Source organism: Oncorhynchus tshawytscha, linkage group LG13 (assembly GCF_018296145.1).
Source record: "Oncorhynchus tshawytscha isolate Ot180627B linkage group LG13, Otsh_v2.0, whole genome shotgun sequence".
Taxonomy (NCBI): Eukaryota; Metazoa; Chordata; class Actinopteri; order Salmoniformes; family Salmonidae; genus Oncorhynchus; species Oncorhynchus tshawytscha.
Window position 1 is genome coordinate 61,936,787 of NC_056441.1, and position 25,512 is coordinate 61,962,298.

General features: G+C 46.1%; 1 protein-coding gene across 1 annotated transcript in view; it reads left to right on the forward strand.

The window, feature by feature from the left end:
* The first annotated feature begins 14,689 nt into the window (after positions 1 to 14,689).
* The window catches only part of LOC112265448 (FRAS1-related extracellular matrix protein 2-like), a 149,746-nt gene continuing 138,923 nt past the window's right edge, over positions 14,690 to 25,512 (forward strand). The window contains exons 1-4 of the mRNA XM_042296117.1: positions 14,690 to 18,927; positions 19,132 to 19,381; positions 19,523 to 20,222; positions 24,690 to 24,779. Coding sequence (XP_042152051.1) covers positions 14,846 to 18,927; positions 19,132 to 19,381; positions 19,523 to 20,222; positions 24,690 to 24,779 — 5,122 coding nt within the window. The 5' untranslated portion in view covers positions 14,690 to 14,845. The remainder of the gene's footprint in view (positions 18,928 to 19,131; positions 19,382 to 19,522; positions 20,223 to 24,689; positions 24,780 to 25,512) is intronic.

Here is a 25,512-nt window from a genome sequence, read left to right on the forward strand (position 1 = left end):
AGCAATGAAGAGTAAACCTCATGCCATTATGCAGTAGAATCATTGTTAACCAATATGAATCTCAAAGCCAGCAGCTCTCTCTGTAGACCCAGAAACCACCACAGTTTGGATGCAAATATTCCTTTAATTTTCTGACAATTTCCAGAAGGCTGTTGTTATTGTTGTAGTGTGTGACACAGAAGTGTCAGGTTGTGAACCAAACACAGATCCATGTAATGCTGCTCAGACTACTGCTTTCCTCCCACCAGGAATTATGAAACTCTACTTTCACAAGTAGAGGTGTGATTCTTAATGACAAAGACAGTGTTATCTTTTCATTGTATGACGTACACGTGTGGGATCTTAATTTGACCAGTTTCTCACAGCAGGAAAAGAATCCTGCAGCAACAGGGATTGTGAATTATTGTGTGGATTATAATTAATGGAAATTTTTTGTAGGGGTTGATACATTTTTATTTACGGCAAATCTAGCAGAGAATTCTCAATTCCACAATGGAGTTGAGTGGCGATGAGATTTGGCTGAGTGTATCTCCGACTACATCGAGTCGGTATCAGTCGTTACTTAAAATGTTTATTTTATTTAATCCAGAGTTTTTGATAAAAATAGCTTTTTACGCAGCCTCCGCCAAGGGAGTTGTTGTTTGTTAATGGCGAAGGAGCAGCCCAGTCATTTCACCACTGTAGCGGGGTGCGTAATTGGCGGCAGAGAAGTCAGGCGCAGGAGAGCAGAACTGGGTAATAACCAGAGATTTATTAAGCAAAACCAACGGCATCCAGAACAACAAGATAAATGGGCACAAAAATAACCCGTTGTGCGCTCACGGGGAACGTGCACAAGCACTACAATAAACAATCCCACACAAAGACATGGGGGGAACAGAGGCTTAAATACACAACAAGTAAATGAGGGAATTGAAACCAGGTGTGTGGAAAAACAAGACAAAACAAATGGAAAATGAAAAGTGGATCGACGATGGCTAGAAACCCGGCGACGCCGAGCGCCGCCCGAACAAGGAGAGGACCCGACTTCAGTGGAAGTCGTGACAACCGCATATATTTTAGTATTGTGGAGTTGACAATCCTCAGCTAGGGCAAACCAAGTCTGGAATTTTCAGTTGGAAATTGCAAACTTGATAAGCCTTTTTAAACCTTGAATACACTACAAGTCCTGCTGTGCAAATTTCCTGCAACATCGGGTGACCAAATGACGAACCTGTAGTATGTTAAAGGGATGGTCTGGGCTTGGTACAGCCATAAAGTGGGCCTGTGGGTTAAGTGCTTGGGGTTTAAAACTCATCAGCAGCCTGTGTGGGATCTAAGCAGAACTGGCACAAACCAGATTAAACACAGTGACCTCTGAACTCTAGGTGACTACAGCCCAGCAGGAAAAACCTCAGGAACTTTTGAATAAGTTCTATAAAAGCTCACAGCTCTGGGCAAGAGTCAGACTGTTTTCTATTGTGGTTGAATAGTCACAGCAGTGACATTATTGATGCAGTCAGTCATTTAGACCCTGCAGGATCTTTATTACCCTAACCCAGGCTATATCCCAAATAGCACCCTACGGGCCTGGAGCCCTGGTCAAAAGTAGTGTACAGCATTTGGGATGCAACCCCAGCCTCTCAGCAACTAGTTAAACACCGGAATGTGAGGAGGGTAGTTGTGAAATAACTCTATTCCCTGTCCTTGGTGTTTCTAGTAAATCTGATTTAATAGATGGTTAGGGGTGAATAGGGATGGGCAGCCAGTCAGTGGAAATAGTTAGGATGTAGCTAACAAGTTTTTTTTTTCCAGGAAAAAACAGGTGTATGTGGTTGAGTCCAAAATGACACCCTATACCCTTTATAGTACACTATAATGGGTTCAGATCTGTGTGAGTAATCGACAGGGCCCAGTCAAATGTAGGGCACTACATGCATAGGGAATAGGGTGCCATTTGGGAAACACCCACCGACGGAGTGATCTGATTTGGAAGAGGAGCTCTCATATCATTTACCCCTACCCCTGTTATTAAAGATATCAGAAGAACTAGTGTTGCATGTACTTGCCCTGGAAATGTCTAATGTCTATGTTCATGTTGAGGCACCCCGGTTCATAATAATAAGCATTATACCCTACTCTGTCTGTTTGATCTGGCTGCTTTTACTTAAAGTCCTATGTCTTAAAATGGCTGTTTGAGATCCATATTAAACATACCAGGAGTGGGGTAAAGAGACAGGAAAATGGATCATTCCATCACAACAGAACAGCTGTCTTGTTCCTTGCATGCCTCAGCTTTTCTTTTATGAATTGTCCACTACATGACTCACACCCAAACATTGTCCGCATGTACTGTATACCATAAAAGGGTGAAGACTTCATGAATGGTTTTTGGTGGGACCGTTAGTATAGTTTTACTGGCATTCTGAGCTTTAACTAGAACACTTATAGAAGTATATCTTGTAACATTTTTCTGCCAGAGAATCTGGGAATCTGTCATTTATATCAACTCCCCCTGTCACGGACGTCTTAAGAAGTGGACCAAAGTGCAGCGTGGTGAGCGTACATATTCCTTTTATTTGAATGAATGTCACCAACAAAACAAAGAAACGACCGTGAAGCTTAACTGGGCGATAATGCCACTAACAAAGTTAACTACCCACACTGAAAGGAGGGAAAGGGCTACCTAAGTATGGTTCCCAATCAGAGACAACGGTAGACAGCTGTCCCTGATTGAGAACCATACCGGGCCAAAACATAGAAATAAAGAAACCTAGAAAACAAAACATAGAATGCCCACCCAAATCACACCCTGACCAACCCAAAATAGAGACATAAAAAGGCTCTCTCAGGTCAGGGCGTGACAGTACCCACCCCAAAGGTGCTGACTCCGGACGCAAAATCTGATCCTATAGGGGAGGGTCCGGGTGGGCAGCTATCCGCGGTGGCGGCTCTGGTGAGGGACGTAGACCCCACCCCACCTCTGGCTCACCCCGCTTTGGTGGCACCTCTGGTGTGGGGACCCTCGCCGCTTCTTGTCATGGATCATCACTGGAGGCTTCGTGCCATGGATCATCACTGGAGGCTTCTTGCCATGGATCATCACTGGAGGCTTCTTGCCATGGATCATCACTGGAGGCTTCTTGCCATGGATCATCACTGGAGGCTTCGTGCCATGGATCATCACTGGAGGCTTCTTGCCATGGATCATCACTGGAGGCTTCTTGCCATGGATCATCACTGGAGGCTTCGTGCCATGGATCATCACTGGAGGCTTCGTGCCATGGATCATCACTGGAGGCTTCGTGCCATGGATCATCACTGGAGGCTTCGTGCCATGGATCATCACTGGAGGCTTCGTGCCATGGATCATCACTGGAGGCTTTGTGCCATGGATCATCACTGGGCTGGAGAGACACACAGGAGGCCTGGCTTGGAGCAGGCACAGGACTCACCAGGCTGGGAAGACATACAGGAGGCCTGGTTCTGGGAGCGGGCACAGGATACACTGGGCTGTGGAGGCGCCCTGGAGGTCTCGAGCGTAGAGCCTGCACAACCCATCCTGGCTTGATGGTTACTTTGGCCCAGCACGTGCGGGGCGCAGGCACAGGACGCACTGGGCTGTGCAGACACACCGGAAACACAGTGTGCGGAGCCGGCGCAGGATATCCTGGGCCGTAGAGACGTACTGGCGGCCAGATGCGCTGAGCCGGCACCCTCCGACCTGGCTGGATGCCCACTCTAGCCCGGCCGATTCGGAGAGCTGGAAGGTAGCGCACCGGGCTGTGAACGCGCACTGGAACACGGTGCCTGACCAGTATGACGCTCGCCACGCTAAGCACGGGGAGTTGGCTCAGGTCTCCAACCTGGCTCAGCCAAACTCCCCGTGTGCCCCCCCCCAAAAAATGGGGGGGAGCTGCCTCTCGTGCCTGCTCCGTTGCCGTGACTCCTGGTAGCGAAGTCGTTCCTCTCTCGCTACTTCACCTGTTTCCATGGCAGGGTCTTGTCCCCTGCCATAACCTCCTCCCATGTCCAAGATGTCCTCCATTCTCTCTTCTCCCGGGCCCAGGATCCCTGCTCCTCCTGGCCACGCTGCATGGTCCTTTGGTGGTGGGTAGTTCTGTCACGGCCGTCAAAAGAAGTGGACCAAAGTGCAGCGTGGTGTGCGTACATATTCCTTTTATTTGAATGAATGTCGCCAACAAAACAAAGACACGACCGTGAAGCTTAACTGGGCGATAATGCCACTAACAAAATTAACTACCCACACTGAAAGGAGGGAAAGGGCTACCTAAGTATGGTTCCCAATCAGAGACAACGGTAGACAGCTGTCCCTGATTGAGAACCATACCCGGCCAAAACATAGAAATAAAGAAACATAGAATGCCCACCCAAATCACACCCTGACCAACCCAAAATAGAGACATAAAAAGGCTCTCTCAGGTCAGGGCGTTACACCCCCACCATTTTAGCTGGATGGGAAGAACTTGTTAAGGGTTTTGTTTTATTGCAACTCATTTTCTGAACAGTTGATAAAGATAATCAATAATCAAGTTTTAATCCACACATTTTTACTGCCGCTAGCAGGGAATCTATCAGAGTAAGTTACTACATGGTGTGTTATGACAGATCTACAGCTGTATACATGTCTCTCTCCACTCCATTAACTTTTTTTCTGCTACAAATGAGTCTACAGACTATCTATTTTGTGTTTCATGTATTGCATCGTGTTGGATAGTGTGTCAGTATGAAATATCAGTCCTGATGTACTAATGGGTATCTGAATAAACTAAACTATTGCCCTGGACAATGAAACGTATGTAGGACCAAGCCTCAATATCAAAGTAGTATACTGTTCAGGTCAATAGCACCACTTTTCCTTATCTACCCCTGTGTGCGTCCCAAATGGCACACCCCTCTAACTCATCAGGGGTCGTTGGATTCTGCCCCCTGTTTGTTATGGTACAGCTGTAGGTTACCTGTGTGTGTGTGCATGCCTGTGTGTGTGTGTGAGTGAGCGTGCTTGTGTGTCAACCCCACCAGCATTAGTGATAAAGCCCGGTCCCTGGCTGTGAAGTAAAGAAGTGAAATAGCCGTAATGAGCAGAGTGGGGCCCAGCCAGCCCTGTCTTTCTAACAACCCAGCAGCTAAAATAGATCTGATAAGCTCCAACTATTATTCCACTGGAATCAACATGAATGACTTTTACACTGAAGGCAATGTGGGGCTGATGCCTGGGGGGACAATTAACAGGAATAGATTTCAGCAGGAAGATCTAGACCCCGTCCCAAATGGCACCCTAGTGCAGTAGATAAGGAATAGGGTGCCATTTTGGATACAGTTCTACGAGAGGGGAGACTGCTGTCATGTTACTACAGCTTTCAATAAATCATGGATGGATGGACAACACACAGACCCAGGCTTTTAACAATACCCCAGACAACCCAGATTAAACATTCAACAATACCAGGGATGGAGAACACACATGCTTTAAACAGTACCACAGACAACACACCCATTTCTGTTTGTCTGTTATTATCGTGGATACACTTTAACCAGTGCTTGAAGTTAAATGAAAAGGATGACAGGGCTCACTTTAATTTGACTGTAACAGAGTTGATGTTTTAGAGGTATTCTAGAAGAGGTGCCAGGCGGTGGTTCTCTACCAGTCTGCCGTGACCCACTGCACCTCAACTGTTGACTAGATAATGACTTTAGTTACTATCAAGTCCAACATGTTTATCTCCAGGGCCCGTAATCATAAAGCCTCTTAGAGTAGGAATGCTGATCTAGGATCAGATTCCTCCCTGTCCATCCGTTATGATCTAAAAGGCAAAACTCATCCAAGATCAGCACTCATACTCTGAGACGCTTTATGAATAGTTGCCCATGTATGTAGGTGGGTTGTGTGGTGCATTATGCCCACCCTCTCCTGGTTACTGGTTATGCCTCTTCCTCATGGGGCTTTCCACTAACCATCACCGTTGCATTCAGACACAGAGCTGTATACTTAGTCTACAGATAGTGTGTGTAGAAACATAGCTTAAACATAGTATACAGCATCGAATGGTTCCAAACATACTAGTGGCGTGATTACAGGGTGATGTACTGTAGCGTCGTCTTGTATGACCCACTTTGAACACAAACGTGTCTATTTAAGGACTTTACCGAAAAATAAAAGACAATATTTTCTTATTGTAAATGTAGCCCATGTATGTGTTGTCCATTCAGGATATTGGTGAACAAATAGGTCACCTGCGCTTCAGTAATTTTTTAAAATGTCATAAATGGAACAATCTTCCTGTACAACATCTGCACAGCACCAGTCCAAATTTCTCTGTCTTTAGCACCTGTGAGTTCCCCAACATAGTACAATACAGTTATTTACTCTTCTTCCTTCCCTCCCTCTCTCAATCTATCTTTTTCCTCCAGGCCCTGTATGGCTGGGGGCTTCGCTCTGCAGTCAACCTCTTTTCATGTGTTTTTAATTGGGCCCTGATGGAAAGGCCTGAAGCCCCCATGGTGTGTTCCTTCCTAACATCCTAATGTGTTCTGATATATACAATTCAACACGTATTAGTTGGGAGAGGGTTTATCTGCTTTCTGTAAAGCAGTCAAATAGGTTTATAAATGTTGTAGGTTCTCCATGATAGGATAGGGTGCCATCCTGTCATGCACGTCTCTTTTGTAAAGCAGTCAGATATGTTCATAAACAAAGCACGTTCTCCATAATCCAGGATCACATTGTCTAAATCCCATGTCCATCTCTCCTGCCAGCCAGAGAGAGAGAGGCTGAACCCTGGAGCCAGTGGATGAAATGATGGCAGTTCTCCAAATGGAAGCCAAGGAGCCACAGTGGAGCCACAGCCCAGTGACAGCTCCTTCAGTGGTGGCATATTTTATGCCAAACTTTCTCAGCTCATCTAAAGCTGCAGGGACATTCCAACCGGAGGTAAGAATGAGGTATGTGTGACATTGTGAGGTTGGACCCAGGTGCAGAGAAGAGACCAGACAAGTAATCAGCGGTTAAGGATAAACTTAATACTTTACTGAGGAACGGTAATGGAAGGATCACGGTAACACTGGGAAAACAACAAACACTAAGTCTCAAAAACTCACTCATCCCCCTCCCTTCCTGCAGCAGCTCCAGCCGCGGAGCCACCATGTAGTTCGTTGAAGTCCCGAACAAGTCCCGGATCCAGGATGTCCCGGGCAGGCACCCACGCCTGCTCCTTGGGGCCATAGCCCTCCCAGTCCACCAGGTACCTCAGGGTGCCTTGGACGCGACCAGTCCCCAACAGACACCGGACAGTGTAGGCCGGGCGACCATCGACAAGTCGAGGGGGTGGAGGGGCAGGTGTGGGGGGAGAGAAGGGACTGGTCCTTACCAGCTTGAGACAGGAGACATGGAAGGATGGACCCTCATAGACCTGGGAAGCTGGAAATGATAGGTGACCGGGTTGATGCGACTCAGGATCTTGAATGGTCATATGTAGCGTGGAGCGAGCTTCTACGAGGGTGGACAACCACACTCGTTGACCCAGTCGGAGGAGCCGAAGAGGCCTTCGGTGCCAGTTTGCCTGGTGTTGGTGTCGGGCAGATGAGCGGAGCAAGGAGGATGGCGCTCAGATCCAGGTGCGGCAACATCATCGAATGAATGCCTCGGCTGATGGCACCCCTGCTTTGGCCTCTTGTTCAGGAAACAAGAGGGGGGCGAACCTGAACTGACACTCGAATGGCAACAGTCCAGTGGACGAGTTCGGCATTGTGTTGTGAGCATACTCCACCCAGACGAGGAACTTTCTCCAGTTGCTGGCCTGGGTGGAGACAAAACAGAGGAGGAACTCTCCTGGTTGACCCGCTCCATTTGCCCATTCGACTGGAACCCCGAGGTGGGGGTGGAACCCCAAGGAGAGACTCACCGACACCCCCAACAGGGACCAGAAGGCTTTCCAATACCGTGCGACGAACTGGGGCCCACGATCCGAGACAATGTCCTGGGGAAGTCCGTGTAGTCAAAAGCCATGGGTAATCATGAGATCAGCGGACTCCTTCGCGGAGGGCAACTTGGGTAAGGTAAATGGGCTGCCTTGGAGAACCGTTCAACGACCGCCAGGATAGTGGTAAGCCCTTGGGATGGAGGTAACCCTGTGGTAAAGTCTACGGACAGGTGGGACCAGGGCCGGCTGGGGATGGGCAGAAGTTGGAGCAACCCAGCCAGTCGCTGTCGTGAGGACTTGCTTTGGGCACAGGTGGAACAGGCCGCAACAAAGGATCTCACATCCTCAATCATGATGGGACACCAGAATTTCCGCCTCAGGAACTCGTGTCCGATTAACCCCTGGAGTGCCAGTTAATTTAGATGAGTGTCCCCATTGTAGCACTCGAGAACGGGCTGCTAGCAGAACATAAAGTCTGCTAGTGGGACCCCCGCCGGGTCTGGGCTTGTCGTACAGTGATTCTTGGATCCCGGGCAATAGACTAGAGTGAAGTTGGACCTGTTAAAAAACAGAGCCCACTTAGCCTGGCAAGCATTCAACCGCCTGGCTTCTTGAATGGAGACCAAGTTCTTATGGTCCATCCAGATCACGAAAGGATGAGGTGCCCCCTCTAAACAGTGTCTCCACCCCTCAAGGACCCACTTGACTGCCAAGAGCTCCCAGTTGCCAACATCGTAGTTGCGTTCCGCTGGCTAGAATCACTTGAAAAGATGGGCACATAGGTGCATTCTCTTGTCCCCCTCGTTCCGCTGTGGAAGGACCGCCCCTGCTCTGGTTTCCGAGGCGTCCACCTCTACCATGAAGGGACGAGTAGGATCAGGATGAACGACGATGGGTCTGGAGGTGAAACGTCCCTTGAGTTCCATGAATGTCCTGTCAGCCGGGGTCCAGACAAAAACAAGTCTGGGACTTGCGGGTTAGGGCCGTGAGAGGTGCTGCCAATGTACCAAATTTCAGTATAAAACGCCTGTAAAAGGAACTGCTGGACTTGTTTGAGTGAGGCAGGACGGGGCCAGTCAGTGACCACCCTAACCTTAACAGGTTTAATTTGGATGCAGGCGGTAGAGATCTTGTGGGGCAGGAAAGAGACTTGGGATACATGGCACTCACCCTTCTCAATCTTGACGTATAGTTGACTCTGCAGGAGGTTTCTCAGGACTTTACGGACGTGCAGGATTTGTTCCTGGAAGGGTCTTGGAATAGATCAGGATGCCGGCGAGGTAAAGAAAGATGAACCGATTCAACATATACCTAAGAGTGTCATTGACCAATGCTTGGGAGACTGCCGGTGAGTTCGATAATCCGAATAGCATGACTAAATACTCATAGTGGCCACTAGGGGTGTTAAAGGCAGTTTTCCATTCATCTCCCTCCCTGATTCTCACCAGATTGTAAGTGTTGCGGAGGTCCAGCTTGGTGAAGAATTGGGCCCCCTGGGCCAGCTCCAAGGCAGCGGACATCAGGGGTAACGGTTCTTAATCGGTTCTTAATCGGGATCCTATTCAGCCCTCTGTAGCTGATGCAGGGACGCAGACCTCCATCCTGCCACGATCAAAAGAAATCTAAGAGTCTCTGAGTATTTCACCCCAACTTGCAGTAGAATGGGCTTGATCTGATATTCCACCTGGCCTGGAGCCAATGGGCGTCCATGGAGGGCTTGAATCTGCAGAGGGATGGGACATTTCATGCAGGGGATTTGTAATTCTCTGGCGAAGTCAGAGAAGAGACCAGACGAGGAATCAGCGGTTGAGGATAAACATAATACTTTACTGAGATATGGTAACGGGTGGATCACAGTAACCCTGGAAAAACAACCAACACTCAGTCTCAAAAACTCACCCAGGAAACAAACACACACGGCACATAATTCAAGCTTCAGCAAAGGACAACAGAAAACATACCTCTTTTAACAGGGAAATCATAATGAGTAAATAGGACACACCTGAGTGTCATCAATGTCTTTAGGATGGTCTCTGCTGCCCTCTGGTGACAGGTAGAACCATTAATCTAAGTAGATAGTCTGTATCCCAAATGGCACCTTATCCACTACTGTATAAAGTATACTACCTATGGGCCCTGGTCAAAGTAGTGCACTATATAGGAGATAGACAGGGTGGGGCCCTCTCTACATGTACGGTAGAGCACAGTGGATGAGGTGGTGAATGACAACCTGGCTGACACTCATACAGTAAGTATACTCTCAAACTGACTGGAACACTATATCATTGTTAACTCGATTACTTTTAGCATCAGATAGAGCCTTCAATATACATCAATATTCTTCAGTCTCCTTTTCTTCGTTAAACTGTGCAGTTATGTCTAAAAGCCTCCCTCCAGCATGTCAATGGACATGTAACAGCCTCTGTTGGCTACACTTCTCCAGCCTCAGGGTACACTTAAGCTCTGAAAATGTTGTCATTTTAAGACATTAAGCTCTTAAAGGAATGCACATTTTGTTTGAGTGTTGTATGTATTTTGTGTTTGCATTGCTCACTGTTGACTTGCTGAATGAATAAAAGTTATACCCATGTGCTATACTGCATGCTAAAACTAAACTGCACAGTAAATATGACCCAAACAACTGTGGGCCTATCTATAATATCTATATCTATAACCACCAGGTTCCTCTCTTCATGCACTGAGCTAATGAGCTGGCAGTATCATATCATACTTTCATCCCAGTATCATATCATACTTTCATCCCAGTATCATATCATACTTTCATCCCAGTATCATACCAGTATCATACCATTGTCTTTGACTGACTGTACCCTCTCAATCAATATTCAGCTACCAGCCGATGGGTGTGGAGAGAGAGATGAGGGGTGTAGAGAGAGAGAGAGACATTCTGACTGGGGAGAATGGGGAGAGATGAGTGGAGCATCAGATTAGCAGAGGGAAGAGAGAAAGTTCAGGGGTGTGGAGAGAGGTAGAGGCACCCTGACTGTGCCTGACAGCTGTCGGAGCAGAATGCTCTGTTTAGGAAACATCTGACAGCTAGAAGACCTGGGTGATGAGAGAGACGGATGGAGGGAGGTAGGGAGGAAGGACACAGATTGAGGAAGTCACTGCATGGCTCTTAGCACTGCTAAAATCTGCAGGATAGAGTAAATCAACAACAACTAATGATATTGGGCTCTGGTCAAAAGTAGTGCACTATGTAGGGAATAAGGTGCAATTTGGGGATGCATGAATAGAGACATTAATCAACTGTGTGCCAGCAGACTAGAACACTCAATACTTCCCTTTCTGATGGTGTTGACATCAGCCTGTTGTCCATGTTCTCTCTCACATTCATTATAAGCAGCTAGCTGCCTTCTCCACTCAGATTTGCTGTACAAAGCTATGCAATGCTATGCATTACATGTCAGTCAACACATATCCCATATCACATATTTCAGATGATTGTCCTGGGTTAGACCCATTGGGTCATAATGTAAGCCTAGTATGTGGAATATGTAGAATGAGGAATATATATGTGTATTGGTATAAGGAATTATTAGTATTATGAATTTGTATGTGCAATATGTCCTTATACAGTAGGCCTATTTAGCAGTGTTGGGGAATAGTGAACTACATGTAGTTCAACTTTGCAGTAGCTTGGTGGTAGTTAAACTAAATTGAAATCTAGGTAGTGGTTTCAGTAGTTAATAATTGTTTCGCCATGTAGCTGTGTAGTTAACTACTGGAACTATACTTTTTTTGAAAAAATAAAATAAAATATGGGTGATGTAGGCAAGGATTTCCTTTCTTTTTCGGCATCAGACCTGCCTAATTCTCACTTAAAACATACAGTATGGTTTTGTATTTAATAGGCTAAACCACACATTCTGACAACATCTGACCCCAGAGGGAACTAATTCTTGCAATTTGTAGTCTGACATTTCAGATTTAGATATGATCATTTCTTACGAAGTAGTTTTGTGAACTACTTTCTCAAATTAACTTTAGTTAAGTAAACTATATTTTTCTTAAGGGTAGCTTTAGTGTAACTTCACTTATTCCAGTGAGAAGTTATTGGTACTGTAGCGTAAACTATATTTTTCTTAAGGGTAGCTTTAGTGTAACTTCACTTATTCCAGTGAGAAGTTATTGGTACTGTAGCGTAAACTATATTTTTCTTAAGGGTAGCTTTAGTGTAACTTCACTTATTCCAGTGAGAAGTTATTGGTACTGTAGCGTAAACTATATTTTTCTTAAGGGTAGCTTTAGTGTAACTTCACTTATTCCAGTGAGAAGTTATTGGTACTGTAGCGTAAACTATATTTTTCTTAAGGGTAGCTTTAGTGTAACTTCACTTATTCCAGTGAGAAGTTATTGGTATTTTTCTGTAGCGTAAACTATATTGGTACTTTTTCTTAAGGGTAGCTTTAGTGTAACTTCACTTATTCCAGTGAGAAGTTATTGGTACTGTAGCGTAAACTATATTTTTCTTAAGGGTAGCTTTAGTGTAACTTCACTTATTCCAGTGAGAAGTTATTGGTACTGTAGCGTAAACTATATTTTTCTTAAGGGTAGCTTTAGTGTAACTTCACTTATTCCAGTGAGAAGTTATTGGTACTGTAGCGTAAACTATATTTTCAGATTAGCTTCCCCAACACTGCTAGTTAGTAACAATGTTCTGCTGTTATATTTATCTATTAGCTTAAACAAGTGATTCCATTTTGATTAAACATTTATTTTACAAAATTAAGGTATTTAAAAGGTATATATATATATACAGTGATTGACAGATTAAGATTAGAGTGTCTAGTTTGAGAAATCGACGCCTCACAAGTCCTCAACTGGCAGCTTCGGGATGCTGGCATTCTAGGCAGAGTTCCTCTTTCCAGTGTCTGTGTTCTTTTGCCCGTCTTAATCTTTTCTTTTTATTGGCCAGTCTGAGATATGTATTTTTCTTTGCAACTCTGCCTAGAAGGCCAGCATCCTGGAGTCGCCTCTTCACTGTTGATGTTGAGACTGGTGTTTTACGGGTACTATTTAATGAAGCTGCCAGTTGAGGACTTGTGAGGCGTCTGTTTCTCAAACTAGACACTCTAATGTACTAGTCCTCTTACTCAGTTGTGCACCGGGGCCTCCCACTCCTCTTTCTATTCTGGTTAGAGACAGTTTGTGCTGTTCTGTGAAAGGAGTAGTACATAGCATTGTACGAGATCTTCAGTTTCTTGGCAATTTCTCGCATGGAATAGCCTTCATTTCTCAGAACAAGAATAGACTGACAAGTTTCAGAAGAAAGTGCTTTGTTTCAAGCCATTTTGAGCCTGTAATTGAACCCACAAATGTTGATGCTCCAGATACTCAACTAGTCTAAAGAAGGCCAGTTTTATTGCTTCTTTAATCAGAATAACTGTTTTCAGCTGTGCTAACATAAGGGTTTTCTAATGACCAATTAGCCTTTTAAAATGATCAACTTGGATTAGGTAACACAATGTGCCTTTGGAACACAGGAGTGATAGTTGCTGATAATGGGCCTCTGTACACCTATGTAGATATGCCATTAAAAAAATCTGCCATTTCCAGCTACAATAGTCATTTACAACATTAACAATGTCTACACTGTATTTCTGATCAATTTGATGTTATTTTAATGGACAAAAAATGTGCTTTTCTTTCAAAAACCAAGACATGTCTAAGTGACCCCAAACTTTTGAATGTAGTGTATACCATAGATGGCTTTGCCTTGGACCAGAGCTACCCAAAACGATCAATTCTATTACACCACAAGAGGGAGCTCGAACATGTTTCCTTAAACTCTACCCTATATTGGTTTTTATACAGATATAATCCTCTATTTTAGGATATAATGTGTAAACTATTTGATGCAAATCGAAATGTTTTGTAAAAATATATTCATGAAATGCTGATGGATTTCGTTATGTTAATGTCGCATAGTTAAATCCTATTTATTGATATACTGTGTTGACTTGTTATATATAGGCTTATTATTGCCTATAATAATAACCGATTTACCAACAGCGTTTCCATTGCTGTTGAAGAGGTCCAATTAAGCCTAATATGTTTTGGACATTTGTGTTTAGGCCTACTGTCAACTAATTACAAAAGAAAGAGATTCAAGGGGCAATCTATGATTGCTATATCCATTTGTGGACTTTTAAATACCCATATGCCTATCTATTTATATACCCATTGATTCTTTGAAAAAAAACAATGTATACATGCCTCGACCTTAGTTAAATTGTGTTAAAATATAAGCTTGTTTTACTCCTTTGTTTGTAAACAAAGTAATTGTAAACAAACACTGTATCGCCTCGAAACATGGTTAAAACGATCATTTTGATCTCATGGATGGTCAGTCATTGTACCCATAGCTGGTCATCCCCATCACGCAGCTTATTTACGAAATCAGTGGCGGGGGTGCCCGATTGCTTTGTCATTGTTTTAACTGCAGATTGCCCATTTAAGGTAAAGTGGTTTATTAAGGCCTACCTGACTGCACACATCATTCCTATTCAAGTTTAAATGTATTTTTCGGTAGAATTTCGCACCTTATTCGCACCTTATTCAACCTGCTTCTTCAAATCCAACCCATGCACGAGCGTTTTCGGGTTTTGATTGACATCTTTCCCTTCCATTCAAAAATCAATAAACGCATTCCAGCCTAAATATCCTCCAATCGGCGGACGAGAGGGCGTATCTCTCCCTCTGGGGCTCCAAGTGCATGAAGTTTATCCTGAACAGAAGAGAGCAGCGGAGAGAGATAGAATGGTACACCTCAGCGCGGATGCGAGTGAGATATTTATCAACACTCATTTTATACTCTCATAACTTTAGCTGAACTGATCGTATTTCTTTCTGGATTTTATGTGCAAAATTCTGTGCATCTTTGCATTGGCTTCTCTCTCCAAATGGCTTGGATTATTCCTCCGCTGTTGCAACGCCAAGGGACTGGTACTGGCGCTGTTGTTTTGCTCTCTGCTTTGATCGCGGTCATTGTGACAGAGGACTCCGCTGCGCAGGTTTTCGACAGTTATGGATTATCATACGCATTGAGATCGGAACTGTCAGAGGATGCTATATTGGTGGCCAACAATGGAATACGCGTGCCTTTCGGGAGAGCAGTGTTCATTGATCCTATCAATGATCTGGTAATTCAAGTACAACCGGGAGACAGATGTAGTATAACGGTTCTGGATAACGACCCGCTCTCCCAGAGGCCAGGGCAGCTCTCTCCCAAAAAGTTTCCCTGTGAATTTGGTCCCAATGACGTAAAGTATTCTCACTTCGGGTCCAGGAGCCCCCCGCTGGATAGGGTGAGGCTACAGCTCAGATATGACACTCATACCGATACCATAATCATCCCGTTTATGATGGAAGTGGAGGTGATTTTCACACAGTTGGAAGTGTTAACCAGAAACATGCCTCTGACTGTTGACAAACTGCTTGGCACTAGTAACCCCATTGACAGTAAGATTCTGGAGTTCACCTATGATAGAAGTGAACATCAGTGTAAAATAACATCTCTCTCCAGTGGCAGTGTATTACCCAGGTATGGAAAACTTGTGGATGAGGGAAAACTTGGAAAAATGGTGGACTGTGACAAATTTATTAAAATGAATACCCGCTATCAGCACACTTTTGCACACAAATCACCCAATAGAGATTATTTCCCAATGATTGTGGAATTACAAGATAAAGAGGGTAATCTGCTGAAGCAGGAGTTTTTCCAGGTGATGGTGCGTATAAAGGATGGAGAGGAGAACACGGCTCCTAAACCCAGCTTCGTGGCCATGATGATGATGGAGGTGGATCAGTTTGTCATGACAGCCATCACCTCTGACATGCTGGCTGCTGAGGACATTGAGTCTAACCCTGACAACCTTATCTTCAACATCACCTCCCCCCTCTCCTTCGAGGAGGGGTACATAGTCAGTACAGATGACCGGAACCTGCCCATCACCTCTTTCTACCAGGGAGACCTCAAAGAACTAAAGATAGCCTACAAGCCTCCGTCTGTGGACTCTGAGACAGAACGTATCTTCCAGATAGAGTTTGAGGTGGTGGACACTGAGGGGGCTGTGTCTGATCCGTTCGCCTTCATGATTGTAGTGAAACCTATGAACACGCTTGCTCCAGTAGTCACCAGGAATACGGGTCAGCTTCTCTACGAGGGTCAGTCCAGACCACTGTCCAGCTCTCACAACCTAGAGGTCAGTGACGAGGACAACCTGGATGATGTCAAGATCACGGTGGTCGACGGGCTGCGGCATGGCCAGCTGACAGTGCTCGGGTCACGCAGGAAGTTCTTCGCCCCGGCTGATCTGGACGGGGGCGTGGTCATCTACCAGCACGACGGCAGTGACACGTACAGCGACAACATTATCTTCCGGATGACGGACGGGAAGCACGAGGTGGAGTTCCTGTTTCCCCTGACAATCGTTCCCACGGATGATGAGCCGCCCATTATCAATGCTAACACGGGGTTAATCCTCTTCAAGAACCAGATGATGCTCATTTCGCCACTCACACTCAGCGCTGCAGACATCGACTCTGAGGACTCCACTATCAGGTTCACCATAGAGGCACCGTTCTCGCCTATAGGGGAGGTGCTGCTGAGGCAGTCAGAGGCCCCAGAGGACCCCTCCACCTGGAAATTCAACGCTGAGGATGAGCTGTATGAGAAAGAGGTTACAGAGTGGCTGCAGCAGGATATCACAGATGGGAAACTGTTCTACAGACACACAGGGCCTCACAGCACTGACACAGTCATGGATCAGTTTGTATTCCGGGTCCAGGATGATAATGACCCCCCTAACCAATCAGAACAGAGCTCGTTCATCATCAAGATTCTGCCTGTGGATGACATCCCCCCTGAGCTGTATCCTGGTACCACCCTCCAGATGACCGTACACGAGTACCAGCTCACCTACTTCCGGAAGAAGTTTCTCCGCTACACTGACCTGGACTCAGAGGACAGGGATCTGAAGTACACCGTCACCCAGCCCCCGACAGACACAGATGAGAACAGCCCTGTGGTACTGGGCTCTATTGTGTTAACAGAGAGTCCAGACACTGTAGTGACTGAGTTTACTCAGGCTCAGGTCAACCACCATAAGATATCATACAACCCACCTGACCTGGAGCTGGGGATCACAGCCCACGTTCTGCAGGTCCAGTACACGGTGGAGGATACGTCAGGGAACACTGTCACCGGAACGTTCTCTATATTCCTGCAGCCTGTCGACAACAAGCCGCCTCAGATAACCAACACTGGCTTCACTATATTCGAGCGGGGAACGCACATAATCACCAGAGCTGAGCTGCATACTGTGGACTTAGACACGGACAGTAGCCAGATCTCCTTCACTCTAACTCAGCCCCCTCAGCACGGCACGGTCCAGTACACCTTCACTGACCTGACCAAAGGAGATGCGTTCAACCTGTTGGACATCGCTAACGACAGGATCTCCTACATCCACAACGGAGACGAGTCCACCAGCGACTTCTTCCAGCTGGATGTCAGTGACGGCGTCCATGTTGTGACCATCACCATCAGGGTTACCGTGAAGCCCATTGATGACGAGACCCCGACCATCAGCCTGCCGGCCGGAACCATCGGCTCCTACATTGACGTCCTGGAAAACGGAGCCACTGAGATCACGACTAAAGTCATCCAGGGGCGGGACGAGGACACAGACGACCTCCGTTTGACCTTCATCCTGGAGGACCCACCGGTTTTCGGGGAGATTCTGGTGAACGGGGTCCAATCAGGAAGCTTCACCCAGGCTGACGTCATCAACGGACTGGTGGTGTACGCCCACACCAGTGGAGAGATCGGCCTCAACACTAAATACGACTACTTTAATCTGACGCTGACAGACATGTCTGATGAGTGGACGGTAGGGGGCAACAGGGTCACGGGGGTCAGGGTTCAGATCACCATCCTCCCCATGGACAGCCAGGCTCCAGAGGTGTTTGTAGGCCCACAGTTTACTGTCGTAGAGGGAGAGAAGAATGTGATAGAGATTTTTCACATTAGCGCTGATGATATTGACACTCCTAATGATGACCTACTTTGTACCATCATCGTCCAGCCCACGTCAGGCTACGTGGAGAACATCTCCCCGGCCCCAGGCTCAGAGAAGTCCAGGTCTGGGACTGCGATCAGTGCATTCACCATCAAGGACATCAGACAAAACCACATCTACTACGTCCAAAGCATCCATAAAAGAGTGGAGCCGGTAGAGGACAGGTTCACGTTCAGATGCTCTGACGGCATTAACTTCTCCGAGAGACATTTCTTCCCCATCGCTATCATCCCGTCCAACGATGAGAAGCCAGAGATCTATATGAGGGAGTTTGTCGTCATGGAAGGGATGAATATTGTCATCGATACGCCCATCCTGAACGGAGCCGACGTGGACATCCCCTCGGACGAACTCACTTTCATCATCACCAAACTACCAAAGCACGGCTTCATCCTCAACCAGCTGACAACCGGCACCGTCACAGTCACCAACTTCACCCTGGACCAGATCAGGGAAGCCTCCAGTATAGTGTATGAACACGATGACTCTGAGACCAAGGAGGACAGCTTTGACTTAATCCTGACGGATGGTAAATATACCGTGGAGAAGACCATCATTGTTATGATCATCCCTGTAGATGACGAGACACCCAGGATGGCCATCAACGACGGTCTGGAGCTAGAGATAGGAGACGTTAAAGTGATCGATAACAATGTTTTAAAAGCCACCGACCTGGACTCTGAGGATAGTACTCTGACGTACGTTGTTCGCTACGGGCCGGGCCAGGGGTTGTTACAGAGGAGAACCCCTTACGGGACGTTAGAGAACATCACAGTGGGGATGAACTTCACCCAGTACCAGGTGGACCAGGCTCTCATCGTCTATATCCACAACGGGCAGGAAGGAATCCGGGATCTTATCAAGTTTGACGTGACGGACGGGATCAACCCTCTGATCGACAGGTACTTCATTTTTACAAATGTGTTTATTGAGGTTTTCTAAAATACAAACAATACACTACAGCTACAATAGAATAAACAACTTGAAAAAAAATGATGATGATTCTTGCTAGGTATGACATTTCAGTTTGTCAGGGTGCCTCCTAATGGATCGTCTTGCAATTATTTGTTTTGTTTATTGGTTATATTCTTTTTGTCTTTTGACAGGTACTTCTACGTGACGGTGGGCGGCATCGACGTGGTGTTCCCTGACGTGGTCAGTAAGGGGGTCTCTCTGAAAGAAGGCGGTAGAGTAACGTTGACCACAGACCTGCTCAGCACCAGTGACCTCAACAGTCCCGACGAACACCTGGTTTTCACCATCACCAGAGCCCCACAGAGAGGCCATCTGGAGTGTACTGGCGGCCCTGGTATGCCCATCTCCTCCTTTACCCAGCTTCAGCTAGCTGGGAGCAAGGTACTTCGATCTTATGTTTTTTTCCCTTTGTGTTATTCTCAATTTTTTTTTAAATACTCATGATTTTATCCTTTTTTTTTCTGTAAAGATTTTCAATGGCTTATTGTTTTGTCTTTTCATGTAATTGTTATAATAATAAAGGTGTACTACATCCACACGGCCGATGATGAGGTGAAGATGGACAGCTTTGAGTTCGAGGTCACCGACGGTTACAACCCTGTGTTCCGCACGTTCCGTGTCTCCATCACCGACGTGGACAACAAGAAACCGGTTCTAACGGTTCACAGCCTGGTGGTTAACGAGGGAGAGAATCAACTCATCACGCCCTTCGAGCTGACTGCAGAGGACCGCGACACACCTGACCGCCTCCTGAAGTTCACAGTCACCCAGGTCCCTGTCCACGGTCGCCTCCTCTTCAACAACACCCGCCCCGTCACCTCCTTCACCAAACAGGACCTGAACGAGAACCTCATCAGCTACAAACACGACGGTACTGAGTCCTCCAAGGATTCCTTCTCCTTTACCGTGACTGACGGGACGCACACCGACTTCTACGTGTTCCCAGACACCGTGTTCGAGACGCGGCGCCCCCAGATGATGAAGATCACGGTCCTGTCGGTGGATAACGGGGTGCCCCAGATCGTGGTGAATAAAGGGGGGCCCACCCTGAGGGTGTTAGAGACGGGTCACCTGGGGTTCCTCATCACCTCTAAGACTCTTAAGGCCGAGGACAGGGATAGTCTTCAACTATCTGTCACCTTTAAGATCACCGTGGGACCAGAACATGGATACCTCATCAACCTGGGTACAGGCAACGCTACCGTCACCACATTCACTCAAGGTAAGACGACCATTACTTTAAATAAAAAGTTATACTCTACTATACTTTAGTCTTTTACAAGTACAATATAACTTTATTGTCCAATGTGTTTTTTTTTTCATTCTTCATAAGCTGTTGAGTAATTCTCACTTAGAGCTGTAGCGCTGTTGCCCTTATAATGGATTAAGAGCTTACTTACCTGTATAATGGTACTATGTAACTACTGTAGTATGGTCATTGGCTGCAACTGCACAGTGGTGTTCAGGAATTAAGCTTAATTTGACAGATACATCTTTTGTCTTTCTAGAGGTGTTTTTGAATGACGTTCAACAATTTCTTCAAACAGAAAGATTTCACAGGGCAGTGGTTTCTCCTACCCCAAACCTCATCTAGTAATCTTCTACAGGGTATTATAGCTCTTGAGTAAATACCAGCAGATTTGACCTTACATGAAGGTAGGGGGCCACAGACATGAAGAATAGAGAGTGAGAACATGAATACCCTGTCTGAGAGTGAGGGAGGCAGAGAGAGAGAGGGAGGCAGAGAGAGAGTGAGGGAGGCAGAGAGAGAGGGAGGCAGAGAGAGAGAGAGGGGAGGCAGAGAGAGAGAGAGGGAGGCAGAGAGAGAGGGAGGCAGAGAGAGAGGCAGAGAGAGAGGCAGGAGAGAGAGAGGGAGGCAGAGAGAGAGGAGGACCAGAGAGAGAGGCAGAGAGAGAGAGAGAGGCAGGCAGAGAGAGAGGCAGAGAGAGAGAGAGAGGGAGGCAGAGAGAGAGGGAGGCAGAGAGAGAAAGAGAGAGAGAGGTAGGGAGAGATACAGTAGAGAGAGAGTGGAGGATAACTTTTTTGCCCGCTTTGAGGACAATACAGTGCCACTGACACGGCCTGCAACGGAATCATGCGGTCTCTCCTTCACTGGAGTAAGACATTTAAAGAACCCTCGCAAGGCTGCAGGCCCAGGCATCCCCAGGCGCCCTCAGAGCAGAGACCAGCTGGCCGGTGTGACGGACATATTCAACCAATCCCTATACCAGTCTGCTGTTCCCACATGCTTCAAGAGGGCCACCATTGTTCCTGTTCCCAAGAAAGCTAAGGTAAGAGAGAGAGCACTCACATCCGTCATCATGAAGTGCAGACTAGAGGACCATATCACCTCCACCCTACCTGACCCTTGACCCACTCCAATTTGCTTACCGCCCAAATAGGTCCACAGACGATGCAATCTCAACCACACTGCACACTGCCCTAACCCATCTGGACAAGAGAGAGAATGCTGTTCATCGACTACAGCTCGGCATTCAACACCATAGAGAGAGACCCTGGGTCTCGACCCCGCCCTGTGCAACTGGGAGACTTCCTGACGGGCCGCCCCAGAGGGTAGGCAACAACATCTCCTCCCCGCTGATCCTCAACACTGGGGCAGGGTGCGTTCTGAGCCCCCTCCTGTACTCCCTGTTCACCCACGAGCCATGCAGCCTCCAACTCAATCATCAAGTTTGCGGAGACACAACAGTGGAGGCTTGAGACGGAGAGGGAGGAGGTGAGGGCCCTCGGAGTGTGGTGTCAGGAAAATAACCTCACACTCAAGAACAAAACTAAGGAGATGATTGTGGACTTCAGGAAACAGCAGAGGGAACACCCCCCATCCACATCGATGGAACAGTAGTGGAGAGGGTAGCAAGTTTTAAGTTCCTCGGCATACACATCACAGACAAACTGAATTGGTCCACTCACACAGACAGCATCGTGAGGAAGGCGAGCAGCGCCTCTTCAACCTCAGGAGGCTGAAGAAATTCGGCTTGTCACCAAAAGCACTCACAAACTTCTACAGATGCACAATCGAGAGCATCCTGGCGGGCTGTATCACCGCCTGGTATGGACTGCACCGCCCCTCAACCGTAAGGCTCTCCAGAGGGTAGTGAGGTCTGCACAAGCATCACCGGGGCAAACTACCTGCCCTCCAGGACACCTACACCACCCGATGCTACAGGAAGGCCATAAAGATCATCAAGGACATCAACCACCCGAGCCACTGCCTGTTCACCCCGCTGTCATCCAGAAGATGCTGGGACCGAGAGACTGAAAAACAGCTTCTATCTCAAGGCCATCAGACTGTTAAACAGCCACCACTAACATTGAGTGGGCCAACATACTGTCAATGACACTGACTCTACTCCAGCCACTTTAATCATGGGAATTGATGGGAAATTATGTAAATATATCACTAGCCACTTTAAACAATGCTACCTTATATAATGTTACTTACCCTACATGTTCATCTCATATGCATACGTTGATACTGTACTCTATATCATCGACTGCATCCTTATGTAATACATGTATCACTAGCCACTTTAACTATGCCACTTGGTTTACATACTTATCTCATATGTATATACTGTACTCGATATCATCTACTGTATCTTGCCTATGCTGCTCTGTACCATCACTCATTCATATATCCTTATGTACATATTCTTTATCCCCTTACACTGTGTATAAGACAGTAGTTTTTTTTTTTTGGAATTGTTAGTTAGATTAGCTCGTTATTACTGCATTGTCGGGAAGCACAAGCATTTCGCTACACTCGCATTAACATCTGCTAACCATGTGTATGTGACAAATAAAATTTGATTTGATTTGATTGATTTTGATTTGAGGAGAGGGAGAAAGAAAGGTAGGGAGAGAGATAGCGAGAGAGGGTGTGTGAGAGAGAGAGAGAGAGAGAGAGAGAGAGATGTGTTAACTTCACTCACAGGGACAGCAGGCCAACGTTTGTTTAAGCCGCAGAAATAGCTACAGTATAGAACAACTACATACATACAGCCCAGTCTACAGTACAAATGAAAAGGTAGGGTAAATAAATAGTAACACAGTCAGTAAGGAATGTATGAATTAGATCGATCTCTATATGCCTGCATCCCAAATGGCACCTTATTCCATATATAGTGCACTTCAATGGGCTCTGGTAAAAAGTAGTGCACTATACAGTATAGGAAATAGGGTGCCATTTGGGTTGGACATAGACTCATTCTCTCCTTTATTTACTGACCCCCATTCATCCCCATTCTCCTCCCGCTGCTTTCTCCTTCTGCAGACCTGTTAAATATTTCAGGCAGATCCATCGCTGGTAAACAGACAGTAAATAACTAGCTTATCCGGCATAGCCGGCGGCAGTGTCCCAAAACTGGCTTTACATTTTTATGAGCCGGCCGCTTTGAAGGGAAATGTTTTGACATGAAATATAGAAGACAGCAGTAATACACCTCACACCCTCCTCCCTGATAGCAGCCTCCTGGCCTATCAAGAAGCCACTCCAGAACCAACCCTCCTCCTAGACAGTATCAGTCTTAAGAACCCACTCCAGCATAGCGTTGTTAGCGGATGCGGCAGACAGACGTGATGTGATGTGGAGTAGCTTCTGCAGTCCGCCTCTTCTTTATGGCCCCTGTCTTTCAGCAGACTAATAGATAGACAGACACTAAGCAGCCTGAGTTAATTCAGCTCTCCTCTCCTGTGTTCTTTTTCTTTATTACCGGTGAGGCTTCATCCATTTAAGTTGTCCAACAGTGTATAAATCAAATCCAATGTTATTAGTCACATGTTCCGAATACAACAGCAGTAGACCTTACAGTGAAATGCTTACTCACAAGCCCTTAACCAACAATGCTTTATGAAGTTTAAAGAAAAATAAGTGTTAAGTTAAAAAATGTAAAATATAAAAAATGGAAAACAAATAATTAAACAGCAGCAGTAAAATAACAATAGCGAGGCTCTATACAGGGGGTACCAGTACAGAGTCAATGTGCGGGGGCACTGGTTGTTGAGTTAATGGAGGTAATATGTTCATGTAGGTAGAGTTAAAGTCACTATACATAGATAATAAACAGAGAGTAGCAGCAACGTAAAAGCGGGGTCTGGGTAGCCCTTTGATTAGCTTTTCAGGAGTCTTATGGCTTGGGGGTAGAAGTTGTTATTAAGAAGCCTTTTGGACCTAGACTTGGTGCTCCGGTACCGCTTGCCGTGCAGTAGCAGAGAGAACAGTCTATGACTAGGGTGGCTGGAGTCTTTGACCATTTTTAGGGCCTTCCTCTGACGCCGCCTGGTTTAGAGGCCCTGGTTGGCAGGAAGCTTGGCTCCAGTGATGTACTGGGCCTTACGCACTACCCTCTGTAGTGCCTTACGGTCTGAGGCTAAGCAGTTGCCACACCAGGCAGGTAGGTTGTAGTAGTTCAGTGATATGATATGTGGAAGTAGTCTTAAGCCACATCAGACAAGCTATAATAGAGAACAACTGTTCATCACAGATATGCATATCAAATGGAATGTTGTATTGTATTATGTACCCTGCCTACCTTATCAGCGTCATTCCTTTTCTCAGTCTTTCTTAAGTCTATTAGGCAAGATGCAAGGCATGAACTATACATTCAAGCGCAATATGTTTCTAGACGAGTAGAAGAGTAAATTACATCAATCTGATTTTCTTTTTCAGCTGAAGTTGATGACATGAAGATTTGCTACGTGCTAAGAGATGGTCACAATGCTACGAGCGACATCTTCTTTTTCTCCATTGAGGACAATGGTAGGTCATTCTATAAATGTTTTACTGATGGTGCTTGTTTACATCAAATAATACCGCATCTAACTATTTTAATTGTTGAGAGGCTTTTTGTGAGCCAACATTGTGGATGGAGGATTTTCCAGTTGTAGCCTTAATCTTTTCAGTGAAGGAGAAAATCTAAGCTGCAGTAGATAAGTGCATTGGCATGAATGGGGCTCTAGATAGTGGTATAGAACCGAGCAGCAGGTAATCCCTTTAAACTACAACAGCAGTATATAAAACAATGTTGACGTCCCCCCCGCTTGAAGTTCTGCTTGAGTGAGGTCAGATATCTGTTTAAAACATGTCGACAACATTTTCTTTAAGGCAGGAACTGTTCTTTGAGGCAGGAAGGAATCTTCAGTTGTTCCAGCAGCTTGTTGGGGCATGATTTTATCACGTTTAGCATGTTGGCGTACAGCACTGTGAGGTTTCTCTAAGGGGGATGTGTAAGCAGGCTGGAATTGTATACGTACAGTATGTTGGATCATTATGTAGCACAAGTCCAGTTCACAGGACACCTGTTGAACACCTCTCAGCAATGTAATAAAAGTAACATTCATTGGGCCACTTGAATTAGCCGAAAAATACTCTCACCTTGAGCTCGGTCTGCGATGAGCGGCATTGTCTGCGATGAGAGATAGGGGTTATGTCCCAAATTGCACCTTATTCCCCACATAGGGCACTACTTTTGGCCCTGGTGAAAAGTAGTGCA